The sequence below is a fragment of the Pelophylax lessonae genome (assembly GCF_965119305.1).
Source record: "Pelophylax lessonae genome assembly, chromosome: 7".
NCBI lineage: Eukaryota > Metazoa > Chordata > Amphibia > Anura > Ranidae > Pelophylax > Pelophylax lessonae.
The window spans coordinates 240851181-240865007 of record NC_138774.1 but is presented as its reverse complement, the minus strand read 5'-3'; the positions used below and the strand labels follow the sequence as shown (position 1 = coordinate 240865007).

The 13827-nt window shown below is 44.9% G+C and overlaps 1 protein-coding gene across 1 annotated transcript in view; it reads right to left on the bottom strand.

The window, feature by feature from the left end:
• Positions 1–13827, bottom strand: part of GAPVD1 (GTPase activating protein and VPS9 domains 1) — a 284263-nt gene that overhangs the window by 214930 nt on the left and 55506 nt on the right. The window contains exon 2 of the mRNA XM_082263589.1: positions 89–303. Within this exon, the coding sequence (XP_082119715.1) occupies positions 89–273 (185 nt within the window). The 5' untranslated portion in view covers positions 274–303. The remainder of the gene's footprint in view (positions 1–88; positions 304–13827) is intronic.

Here is a 13827-nt window from a genome sequence, read left to right as displayed (position 1 = left end):
TGCCAAATGTTGCATTGGAGGGGGGGGGGGGGTGTGAGAACAAACAGAGTTCCACTTTAAAGTTACTAAAATTTACTTGGTGTGTTACCTTGTTAAAATGAGTCTGTCCAAGTTAATCCTTTGCTGTTTTGAAATCCAAGATGTTCTGTAGAGCTTCTCCGCAGTTTTTAAAACATCAGCATTCAGCCTCTGGATCAGCTGTTTTTCTGAGTTAACATATAGCCTCTCCTGCTTGAGGTGGCGGGCAAGGGTGTGGATTTCCGGCTTCACCATTTTGGGGCGTTCTAAGGACCAGCGGACCTGCTAAACAGAAAAAAAAGGCATAAATCAGCTAATATTGGATACTAGCAGAAAAAGTCTTTCCACCAAAGGTCTCCAAACTACAGCCCTCCGGTTGTTTAGGAACTACAGTTCCCATCATGCCTAGTCAGGTCTGTGAATGTCAGAGCTTTGCAATGCCTCATTGAATGTGTAGTTCCGCAACAGCTGGTGGGATATAGTTTGGAGAGTGCACAGTATGTCATCACTACATTGGGCAGGCTTCATGAACCCTTAAATAAACCTAAGTTTTTGCGTAAAGGTTATATTAAAGCCGTTGTGTAATTTACAAAAACAGCTGACAGGCAGGATTTTTACAACAGAAGAGACCCTAGCAGTCTCTTCTGTCATAAATGTCCCCATCTGTTAGCGATCATGTAAACTGAGATGCGCATCTCAGACCACATTTACAGTCTGCACTGTGTGCCAAGGCAATGTGACATCACAGTGTCTCAGGATTGTGTCCGTGCAGGACGATGTCACAGCTGGATCCTTCGGCAGGGATGTCATCGCAACTTTTGACGGGAGAATCCAATCCTTTTTTCAAAGTATAAAAAAAGTACAGAGGCTTTTTTTCCCCCCTTCTTCAGGGCTAATGTACAAAGATAAGCAGTATACAATCAGTATTTTGTAATAATAGTTGCATTATTCTGGACACTGAACGCTCCTCCCTCCTTATTCAAATATGGTTTCTGCTGAGGTGGTGAAGCAGCTTGGCTACCATGCACAGCTGCACCAGATATTGCACAGTTCAGTTTTAAGAAATCAACCCCACTATGTCTCTTCTGCATTTAAAGTTCCTCACCCAGCTGTACCCCCTGCACACTGAGCAGCGCATGGGCAATGCCGAGATGAATGAACTCCTGTGCATGCGCAGAGTGGATTCATCTTGGCTGGAGCCATGAAAATGGTGGAACATCGGTACCCAAAAGCTGATCCAGCCAAACATGACAGTGGCTTGCAAGAAGCTCAGGGACACTGCCGCGCTGAAGAGAAGGCGAGTAAAGTTCTGCTTTAAAATAGACCTTCACAGGCTCAGAAACTGCTCTATAAAAAGGAGGTCCATTAATTAGAGGACACCAGAAAAATACTGACATCTTACAAATGGGGGTAAGATTACAAGGGTACGCTCAAAGGGGTGTGTCCAAAACCTTCACCAGTGTCCAATCACCTAAAGGTAGCAGCCTATAATCCAGCGCCTAATGACATCCAGCTACATTTTGGATTGTTCCTCTTAGCCCCTGGGCTTCATTCTCTCCTAGATGAGAATTACATCAGCCCTCTGGATATCTTTATCAGACTCAGGAAGCATCTGCACCCAAACAGTGCCTGGAGAAGGGTGGATACAGTAGCGTCTAACCAAAGAGGAGACAGGTTGAAAAAGTACACAAGTCCATCCAGTTCAACCAACAAAAAGAAAAAAAAAAAAAACAGTAATTGAAAACCCAACCATACAATCCCATATACACAATCCTACACCCACAGTTGATCCAGAGGAAGGTGAAAAAACCCCAGCAAAGCATGATCCAATTTGCTGCAGCAGGCGGGAAAAAATTCCTTCCTGATCCCCCGAGAGGCAAATCGGATATTCCCTGGATCAACTTTACCCAAAATAAAATTTTAGTACCCACTTAGTGTAGATTAAGTACACCCAGGAAAGAATCCAAGCCTTTTTTAAAGCAACCTATTGAGCTAGCCAGAACCACCTCTGGAGAGAGTCTATTCCACATTTTCACAGCTCTTACGGTGAAGAAACATTTCTGTATTTGGAGACAAAATCTGTTTTCCTCTAGACGTAAAGAGTGCCCCCTTGTCCTCTGTGTTGACCTTAAAGTGAACAACTCAACACTAAGTTCACTATATGGACCCCTTATGCATTTATACATGTTGATCATATCCCCCCTTAATCTCCTCTTCTCAAGAGAGAATAAATTCAGTTCCTCTAATCTTTTCTCGTAGCTGAGCTCCTCCATGCCTCTTATCAGTTTGGTTGCCCTTCTCTGCACTTTCTCCAGTTCCCCGATATCCTTTTTAAGAACTGGTGCCCAAAACTGAACTGCATATTCCAGATGAGGTCTTACTAATGATTTGTACAGGGGCAAAATTATATCTCTCCCTCTCTGGAGTCTCTGTTAATACAAGAAAGGACTTTGCTTGCTCTGGAAACAGCAGCTTGGCATTGCATGCTATTATTAAGCTTATGATCTACCAGAACACCCAGATCCTTCTCCGCTATGGATTCCGCCAGTTCTACTCCACCTTGTACGTATGATGCATGCATATTCTTAGCCCCAAAGTGAATAACTTTACATTTATCAACATTAAACCTCATTTGCCACATAGTTGCCCAATGAAACAGTGCATTGAGGTCAGCTTGTAAGTTGGAGACATCCTGTAAGGAAGACTGCAAAACTATCATTTATAAGGATATTAAATAGTAAGGGTCCCAACACTGAACCTTAGGGTACAACATTGATAACCTTAGACCATTCAGAGTAAGAATCATTAACCACTACTCCTGAATTCTATCTTTTAGCCAATTTTCCATCCAATTACAAACCGATCTTTCCAAGCCAGTAGACTTTACCTTTTACATTAGCCGAGTTGTATCGGTTTATCTGTAGTCTTCTCTACATCTGTTCAAAGTGCTAGATTTTTAAGCTTGTCTGACAGTTCAGAAAAAAAAGGGGATGGGGAACTGAAGTTACACTTTGCAGAGCTCAGTAAGGAGAGCTCTGAGATCTGATTGGAGGGAAGAGACACACCCTATTCACACAGCCCACAGGAACAAAGCTGAGGCTGTCAATCAGCTAGAGGTCCCTCTCCAGCCACGCTTTTTTCCTGGTGTCAGGAAAACTTGTCAGAAGTGACTCATGCTGATAAAAGAACAAAGCAACAGACAGAAATGACGGTAATTGCTTTTAATTGAGACAAGTACACACTATAAAGGGATATGCTTTGTTAATATTTCATGTCAGAGGTTTACAACTAGGTGATGGGGGGAGGGTATAGATGTAGAATTGGCCAGCAGGGAGCAAGATTCAGAGGGCACAAATGGGGACATTAGTGGTAGGGTGTTTAGAGTACCTAAATCCAAGGTGGGTATGGGGAAGAAAAAAATCACAAGAGCAGCCTAAAAACAACATCAAAGGAGGATATATGCAACCAGTCAAAATTACGAGGCTTGTATACCAATGCCAGAAGCCTGGCTAACAAGATGGGAGAGCTGCAGCTGCTGATGTTTGAGGAGGACTTTGATTTTGTGGGGATAACAGAGATTTGGTTCGACAACTCTCATGATTGGATGGCGATCATTCAGGGGTATTCCCTTTATCGCAGAGATAGAGAAGGTAAAAAAGGGGGAGGGGTATGTCTGTATATTAAGAACAATGTACAGGTAAATATGAGGGATGATAATAATGGAGCTATGGATGAAGCAGAGTACCTATGGGTAGAACTTAAAGGGGAAGGCACTATAGGGAGGGTAAAATTGGGCGTATGTCATAGGCCCCCCAACCAGAGGGAGGAGGGGGAGGCGGGCCTCCTTTTACAGATAGGATTGGCAGCAAGGATGGGAAAAGTCATTATAATGGGGAATTTAATTATCCAGATATAGACTGGGCAGAAGGAACATTCAGCCAAGGCTCGGCAGTTCCTAAATGTTTTGCAGGACAATTTCATGGGTCAGATGGTGAACGCACCATGACCAAAGGTCAATAAGTTTCAGTATTAATCATAGTAATAGGAAACACAAGGGTAATATAAGGACACTGAATTTCAAAAGAGCCAATTTCCCAAAACTGCGCTCTCTGCTAGAAAATATCATATGGGATAGAACCCTGGGAACAAAGAACACGGAGGAAAAATGGGAGTGCTTCAAGGAGCATACTAAACAAAGGGATTAGCCAGTGCATTCCAAAGGGAAATACATTTAAAAGAGCAAAACTAAAACCTGGGTGGCTAAACTCCAACATAAAAATGCATATTAATACTAAAGAAAAGGCCTTCAAAAAATATAAAGCTGAGGGGTCATTGGTAGCATTCAAGCATTACAAAGAGTGCAATAAGAAATGTAAAGGCAAAATCAGGGCAGCTAAAATAGAACACGAGAGACATATAGCGGAAGAGAGTAAAAATAACCCCAAAAAATTCTTTAAGTATATAAACTGTAAGAAAGCGAGGCCAGAACACATTGGTCCCATAAAAGACGGCGAAGGAAATTTGGCCACAGAGGACAGGGAAAAGGCGAAAGTTTTAAATATAGGGATGCACCGAAATGAAAATTCTGGGCCGAAACCGAAAATGCAGGATTCCCTTGGCCGAAAACCGAAAATGACTTTTTCCCCCCAAAAATTTTAAAATAGATAGAAGAGGGGCATACACCAAAAACAGGCAGCGACGTACACCTGTCGCTGCTACCCTGTCACAGTATATGTACTGTGATGGGTTGGCAAGAGGTTAATTTAATTACCAATGGTATTTGTATTATGCAGCATGAGGGGGTTAATGTATTGCCACTGCTGGTCACTTATTAGTGACCGACAAGTGGCAGTTAATTAACCCCTTTGTGCTGCACTAGTGCAACCAGTATCAGTGTTAATTAACACTGGTTGCACTGATACTGGTTGCACTAATGCAGCACAAAGGGGTTAATTAACTGCCACTTGTCGGTCACTAATAGATGAGTGACCAGCAGTGACAATACATTAACCCCCTCATGCTGCATAATACTAATACCATTGGCAAGCTGCCCCCCCCCCCCCACTGCCTCAGCATCCCCCTCGGCAGTACACCCTCCCCCCTCTGCCTCAGCCTCCCTCCCCATGCCAACGATTCAATCTCCTTACTCTCACTCTGCTGAGTGCTCCTCCGGTGTCCTTCATTCAAAAGACGCGCCTCTGGCTGGCGGCCCGCCTCCTGGTGATGTCACTACTACTGCGATCTGTCCATGAATGAACTGACACACCGGGCGGGAGGTCGGGCGAGCGACCGCTAATAGCTGTAACTATGTGAGCGCTTCACTTCCCTGTCAGAGGAGATACAAGCATGACAGGGAAGTGAAACCCTTACATAGTTATATCCATTAGCGGCCGCTCGCCCGCCCTCCCGTCCGGTGTGGCAGTTCATTCATACACAGATCGTAGTAGTAGGGACATCATTGAGAGGCGGGCAGCCGGCCAGAGGCGGGACTTTTCAAACCTGCGCTGCGCCCTCCTCCTTTCTCACAGCGGCCATTAATTTCTGCATTTTTAACCCATTATCGGCCGAAATGGGATAGGTTCATTTTCGGCCGATAATTTCGGTGGCCGAAATTTCGGTGCATCCCTAGTTAAATAATTTCTTCTCTTCAGTCTTCACAAAAGAAATCGGGGGGCTACACTAACCCAGCTTGTAATGCTAAACTAAATAATACACCTGAGGAAGTACCCCCATGGCTAACAGACGATAGACTTGGAACTAAACTAGAGAAACTTAACATAAATAAATCACCGGGACCGGATGGCTTGCACCCGAGGGTTCTTAAAGAGCTCAGCCAGGTGATTGCCAGACAATTGTGCTTGATCTTTAAGGATAGTCTACTGACTGACGGGTATGGTGCCAGCTGATTGGAAAGAAGCCAACGTGGTACCAATATTTAAAAAAGGGTTTTTAATTTAAAAAAATTGTAAAGTAATGCACTTGGGCATCAGAAACATGAAAGCAAGCTACTCACTAGGGGGGGAAACCTCTGGGTGAATCTAAGATGGAAAAGGACATGAAGGTTCTGGTGGACAACAGGCTTGGAAGTGGCATGCAATGCCAAGCCGCTGCAAACAAAGCCAACAGAATACTGGCATGTATAAAAAAGGGGATTCACTCCAGAAATAAAGAAATTATTCTACCACTCTACAAGACTCTGGTCCTGCCACATCTGGAGTATGCTGTCCAGTTCTTGGCACCGGTCCTCAGGAAGGATGTGCTGGAACTGGAGAGAGTCCAGAGAAGGGCAACAAAAATAATTAGGGGAATGGAGGGCAACGGCTATGAGGAAAGACTACAAGCACTGAACTTATTCTCTGGAGAAGAGACGATTGAGGGGGGATAGGATATCCATGTACAAATACTGTACTGGCGACCCTAGCATAAGGAACAAACTTTTTAGAGAAAGGAGATACAATAAGACACGTGGCCACTCACTAAAACTAGAGGAAAAACGGTTTAACCTTAAAATACGTAAGGGGTTCTTCACTGTCAGAGCAGTAAGAATGTGGAATTCTCTTCCACAAGCAGTGGTAGCAGGGAGCATAGGTAGTTTCAACATGTACTATGTAACAACCACTTTAAATACACTAACAAATTGAAGCCAAACTCCAGATAATACTATATAAGAAGTTACAGCAAACAGTTTTTCCCCCTTTTGGGATAAAAGTTTTACAAATAAAAGCGGACCATTGTAAGCATCTCTGTCAGTGTTGAATAGTTTGTCTCTTCCCTGTAACTGATACATCTGCAAGAGCTTGTTCTTTTGAAAAACAGACTTACTTGCCACATCACCAGATAAAGATAGAAAGCCTATAAAAGAAAACAAATGCAGCCATCAAATCTAAGAACTGGTAAACTGCCATATGTTGTTTGCTTTTGGGTTGAATACTGCTTTACGATAACGCATATGGCTTAGCACTGACTCACCATTTCAATGAACAATATTCTGACGGCCTGTTACACAAGTGGACATAGGAGTCAAGAACAACATTAAAACCAAACTGAAAGTCATTTGACTTTTTAAAACCAATTATTGCTAGTTCAGGAATCTGTCTACAGTCATAAAAAGAAGCTCAAAATGTCTACAAAACAGACCTGCACACTACAACAAAGATATGTTTTTACTGTAAAACAACAGTTGTAATGTGTGGTTTTCCCCTACCAGAAGAAGAAATCTTCCTACGAGATCCTCTCTGCGGAGCTGGCAATGCCTTCTTGTAGGAACCCACAAAGAATACTTTGTGTGCGGCTCAAAAACTATTTGTACTCATTTTCTGCAAATTCCCAAAATAGGGGCGGGCAAGGATTAAATGGCCACTAAAGCTAGAACACAAATCTGTTTTGCAAGGAACTGGCATCTTCTGAGGTTTTCCGATGTACAAAATATAAATGAGCAGATTTCTGTGGTTTAATAAACCTGACGTGTCTTATGAAGTAATAAATCCAACCAAAGGAGTTACTAAACACCGAGCTGTGCCTGCACACACTTCTACTTCCCTAAGACCTAGTGCACTCATTACACACATCCCTCTCCCTCTGCTGGAGCTCGCTTGGTAAAAATGCAACTCAACCTTCACCACCCCTCTTAAGCTGCAAACTCAGTCAGACTGGTGTTGTACACATGCCACAGCTGCAATGCCACCCAACACAACCTATTCAAGTGAACTGGGCCATGCGGAATACAGTGGCGTGATGGTGCAACATTTCTGCAGTGGAAAGAGACAGCGAGGAGACTAAATATTGCCTCTAGTCCAGGGGTCTTCAAACTATGGCCCTCCAGTTGTTCAGGAACTACAATTCCCATCATGCCTAGTCATGTCTGTGAATGTCAGAGTTTTACAATGCCTCATGGGATTTGTAGTTCCGCAACAGCTGGAGGGCCGTAGTTTGAGGATCCCTGCTCTAGTCTATCAAACCGCCCTTTGCATAACGCTTTTCAGAGGTGCAGAAAGGACAGCCACACAGTGAAAAAAGTCAATTTTTTTTCAAATCCTGCAATAAATTGAAATTTTGCAGCCCCTAACATGTGCGGCAGCAAAAGGGTGGGCTTTATTGCTTACACACCTGCGCCACTGGGCAGCCAATGTTTCTGTGCTGAGAGACAGCTATTTATTCCCGCTAATGATCAGTAGCCAGGGGGCCCGGCTCCTGATCATACGATCACTGCCACAGCCAATCACAGTAGTCATGTGATTGCACAATGGCTCCCCCCGAGTCCTGTGAGGAAAGGAATAGAGGAAGTAGCACTTGGGCAAAGTGCTGGATTGAGATAGGACTCCGGTAAGTATTTAGGGAGGTGAGGAGGCGATACGATCAAGGGGACATTTTTTACCTTAAAAAGCGAAGTACAGCTCCTTCTTCGGATCACCGGAGTGCAGTTCGTTCTGCACTCCTGTGATCTGTTTTCAGCTGAAGCCTACTGTCGGCTGATGTCAGAGCCAATCCAGGCTCGGGCAAGATCACGACAATAAAGTCGGGATCCGCCTACATGCTTGGACCGACACCCGATTCAGGCTCTCAGCGAACCAAGAGCCAGAGGCAGGCAGCACCCGCTCTCCACAGCCCAGCGCTCCAGTGAGTGGTGGCAGTGGTGTGGGGGGGGGGGGGGTAGAGCTGACAGTCACCAGCTCTCTGCTTAGAAGCCCCAATTACCGAGCGATTGGTGGCGTTTGATCGCTCGGTTCTCAGTGTTAAAGCCAGCGGGGGACCGATGCTGCATCCACAAAAAATCTTTTTCTGCAAAAAAGCCCATACTTCTCTTTTAATACAGGGAATGCATTTAGGTACAAAATGTCCTGCCTTTAGAACCACCATAATGTAATGTGTTATTACTTCAGCAACCAGAATGCTGGACAGAGTAAAGCCATTTAAAGCATTTTGTTACCCCAACAATCCATATTCCTGATAGGTTTTTTGCTGTACCATGTGTCCTGTTCCCTTTGTATTGCTTCCTTTGTGCAAGATCACTGGTGTTGCTGCTAATATCCTTACTTTCCTATTAAAAACTGACCACACGATCCAGGAGAGCACAGCATGGTCAGATCTCTAGCTATGCTGGGAACTCAGCCTGCTCTACTCTAAAAGGTCAGACTTGTCCCGACCCCCTCCCCCAGCAAAGCCATGCAGTGGGAAGAGGAGTGTAGTGTTGCTTCTCCTCCCCCAAATCTTTTGCAGCTTAAGGCCCCTTTCACACATGCTGTCCGTTTTTCATCATTCATCATCCTCTTTTGTTCATTGACGGACACAGCTCTTCATCTTCTTGACCATTGGGACATCCCAAAGCAGTGTCAAACATGAGGGGTGGGAACAGCAAGAAAAAATTCCCAAGGCTAAACCGAAGCCAACCAGGTAACAGGAGCTCAACCATAAACAACTAGAGCCCTGAAAAAACAATACACCCTCAAAGAGGACCAGGTCCTTTAAATAGCAGCCTGCAAAAGAAGCATCCCCAGATGCCAACACAGCCACCTCATAAAACTTTTTAAAGTGTGCACAGACGACCAGGTGACCGCCTTGCAAACCTGCGTCACTGACGCCTGATGACGGAAGGCCCAGGAGGCACTAAGTGCCCTAGTAGAGTGTGCCTTGACATGGAAAGGAGGAACCTTACCCCTGGTGCAATAGGCCTGAACCACCGTCTGTCTGATCCATCTGGAAATGGTCGCAGAGGAAGAGGACAACCCTTTGAGGTCTGTTCGTGAGCACAAATAGAGAGTAACTTCCTGAAAGACTCCCTAGCTGCCAGGTACACCCTAATTGCCCAAACATCCAAGGCATGCAAGGCAATTTCCTTAGGATGGTTAGGCCTGGGGCACAGGGAAGGCAATGCAATGTCTTCATTCAAATGAAAAACAGACAACCTTTGGAAGGAACGACGGACAGGGGCGAAGAACCACCTTATCCATGTGAATCACCAGATAAGTTAGACAGGATAGGGCCGCCAGTTCTGAAACCCTGTGCACAGAGGTGATAGCCATCAAAAAAGCCACCAAAAAGGCCACCTACTGGGACAGTGTAAGCACAGGGGAATCTCCGGAATATTTTCAAAGGGAGGCTTCTATAGAGCTGAAAGCACCAAATTGAGATCCCAAGGCGGCATCATCAGAGCCTGCCCTGGAGGAACCATATGTCGGACACCCTAAAGAAAAGGTACGCGGTAGGGAGTGTGTGGCCAAAGGACCACAAGATCCCAAAGGGGGAGAGGAATGGCGGTAACGTTTTGGTTCTGAAAGACCAAAAAATTATAAATGGCATATAGTGTATATGAGTGTACAGCCCTTCGGGTTTACAAGGTTATACTCACAGGGTCCAGGTATAGCTGGTTTTCCAATCATGAGTACCCTTGGTTGTGTGGGCTGTCCCTGGAATTGTATAGATATTTTGTTTTAACAATATGGTCCAGATGTTGGGAATTTATTGAGCCGCTAATGCTACGGTAATAGAATACCTGATAGGCGTCTTGTTGTGTCAGATGGTCTCTCTGTAAGAAAGAACACCTGCGGTGCTTCTTGGTTGCAGGTTCTCTCGTTCTCTCTATCTAAAAAGGGACAAGTACCATTATGACAAGCCTATGGGATTTTCATGTGCCTGAATTTAAGTGTGAGGTAATACAAAGAAATTCACCTTGTGATGCTGCAAAAAGATATGGTTGTTTTAACTGCAGAACCTGAGCCTGTAGCAGGGTGACCTTTCTGTTGCAAGATGATCTCTCCTGTGGAAAGATACATCGTTGTAGCAACAGAGGAAAGTAAAGAAAAGTATCCAATATTTTGCAGGGCTTTCTGAAAAAATCGGGAGGCTGTGAGTGGTACCTGTCTGCCAGTAGAGGGAGTCCTGTCCAAGAATAAGGTTGTTCCGCCGTCCTCCGAGAGGTGCTTTCACTCCACGGTCTTGGAGATGAATGGCACACTGCTGGGATCCCCGGCGCCTTAAATATAGGCCGCGCATGCGCAGTACGGCGCAGCGCGGTCCTGTCAGGGCGGAAGTGCTTCACTCGTAAGTACCGCGCATGCGCCTGGGCTGCTGCGCGGTCAGTGACGAGGGAGTCTGTCCGCTACCTGGCAACTAAGGACGCCGCCGACACGGAGAGAGAGGGGCAGCCAGGATGCCGTAGGCTGTTGTTGGAGCCGACAAGCCTCTCGGCTTGGATGACGGCAGCTGGTATTTGCCCCGAACGTTGCCCCGCCTATGGCGGGGCTTTCCGTGCCGGGGGTTGTAATTGGGTCTTGAAGGGAGCAAGTCCACAGATCGAGTCTGCATAACATTTGTGAAATATATCAAATATCAAATATATCAAAGAACAAAGATTTAAGTGAAAATAATGCATATATATGCTGTTTAGACTTTTCATTCTTATAGTAACAGATCTGGTACATACATTTTAAAGGGAGAATGAAATGAGGTGTTTTTAGGGGGAAGAATAACCATGGGGGATATATACAGGACTGGGGATTGTATGGATCTCAGATGTCAGTATCTGGGGTCTCTCCACTAATGGAGAGATATAGGGATTATGTTGAGGTATTTAAATTAGTCTGTTTTGCCGGATACAAAGCCATCAAGGAACGGTTTGAAACTCTCTGCTTCGTTGAGGCCTGGCGGTGTGGTCGCTCTCAGGCGTCTAATCCACCTCATTTCTCTTTGCAAGAGAGTTTTGTTCCAGTCGCCCCCCCTCCCTGGAATATGAAGCCTATCCAGGGCCATAAATTTTACAGGGGGCATTTTGGATTGGTGCTTATCTCTCACGTGTCTGCCAAGTGGGAGATAGAAGTTGCACATTTCCATGGATGCCAGGTGTTTGCCAACTCTTTTACGGAACTCTTGCTTAGTTTTTCCTACATAATATGCACCGCAGTCACACTCCATCAGGTAAACTACTGCATGCGTTTTACAGTTGACGAAGTGGACTGGTGTAAATAGTTCCCCGTTGGGTAGCAATTTAGTAGTGCTTTTGACGATAGCTTTGCATTGGGCACAGCCCCCGCATGGATATGTCCCCTTGTCTTTACATGGGTCCTTTCTTGGTCCCTCTTTGAACTCACTGTGAACCAGTGATTGCTGGAAAGAACCGGCTTTCCTAAATGTAATTTTTGGTTTTGCTGGGAGAAGGTGTTTTAGACTAGGGTCAGCGGTAAGGATGTGCCACTTTTGCTGAATGATTTTCCTGATTGAATCATGTTGATTGGTATATCGCATGATCAACCGATTGGTGTTATCTTGTGTTTTGTCCATGGGTTTTTTGAACAAGATTTGATTTCGCTCCATGTTGTTAGCTCGGTTGAAGGCTTTTCTTAGACTTGTTTTTGAGTAGCCTCGAATAAGTAGCCGTGCTGTTAGTTTGTCAGACTCGCTTTTAAAGTCTTTTTGGAGAGTACAGTTCCTCTTTAGTCGTAAGAACTGACTATAAGGAATTGACTGTTTTAGCACTGTAGGGTGGAAGCTATCCGCATGCAATACGGTGTTGCCAGCAGTCTCTTTCCTATAAAGTGTAGTGTTGACGTTCCCCTTGGGGTCTTTGAAAATCCAAGTGTCCAGGAAACTGATTTTGGTTAGGCTGTATTGCATGGTGAAATGCATATTGAAGGAATTTATGTTCATATGGTTCAGGCACTCGCGTAGGAGGTCCTCGGGTCCATCCCACAGGATAAAAATGTCGTCTATATATCTCTGCTATAGTGTTATATGGCGAGAGTATATAGAATTTTTTTCGTCATTGAGAAAGTCCTGCTCCCATACACCCAGATATATGTTGGCGTAAGATGGGGCACAGCTAGTGCCCATGGCCACGCCACAGATCTGCAGGAAATGTAGGCCATCGAAACAGAAGTAGTTATGATGTAGAATGAACTGTAACATGGAAAGGATGAAATCATTGAATTTTTGATCATGACGGCTATGTTGGCTAAGTACATGTTTGACTGCCAATATGCCTTTTTCATGCGGTATATTGCTATACAGTGATTCAACGTCAATCGTGACGAGGTAGGTCGTTTCGGATGCAGTCATGCCCTCCAGTATTTGGAGGAGATGAATGGTGTCCTTGATATATGATGGAAGATTAGTCACATGTGGGCGGAGGTGGGCATCGATGACTCTGCTTATGTTCTCCGAGATATTGCCGTTCCCGGATATAATGGGTCTGCCTGGAGGGTTATTGGCGCTTTTGTGTATTTTCGGCAAGGAATAGAATGTTGGTGTTCTGGGGTGCTTCGTTCTGATGTATTCCCATAGTGTTTTTGAGATGGCCCCTTCGTTAAGGGCCCTGTCAACTTTTTTATAGAAGGTTTCGTTATATGACTTGATCATGAGGGGCGATATTTGCTTATAGCATGTACGATTTTCCAGGATGTTCATACACATCTCCTTATATTTTGCATTGTCCATCAGGACGATGTTGCCGCCCTTGTCGGCTGGTTTAATGGTAATCGTATCGTAGCTTTTTAGATCTTCAAATGCCTTCCTTTGTTCCCTAGTTAGGTTGTCCTTTGTTTTTTTGATATTTAGCCCTTCAATCTCTCTGGTTGTTTCTTTCACAAACAGGGCGACTGCTGGGTTTTGGCTCAATGGGGGGAATTTCTGGGATTTTTTCTGGAAGCGGGGTGTTTCGGGGTTCTCCCCTTCTTCGTCACTTTCCACTTCTTCTGATATTGAAGTAGGATCTTCCCAGTTGTCGTCAAGTCCTCCTTCTTCTAATAGGATGTTGAGGTCCCTAATTGCGCGGAATTCCGCTGCTGTGAGGCCTGGGTCTTTGGCCTCAGGTGGGGGTTT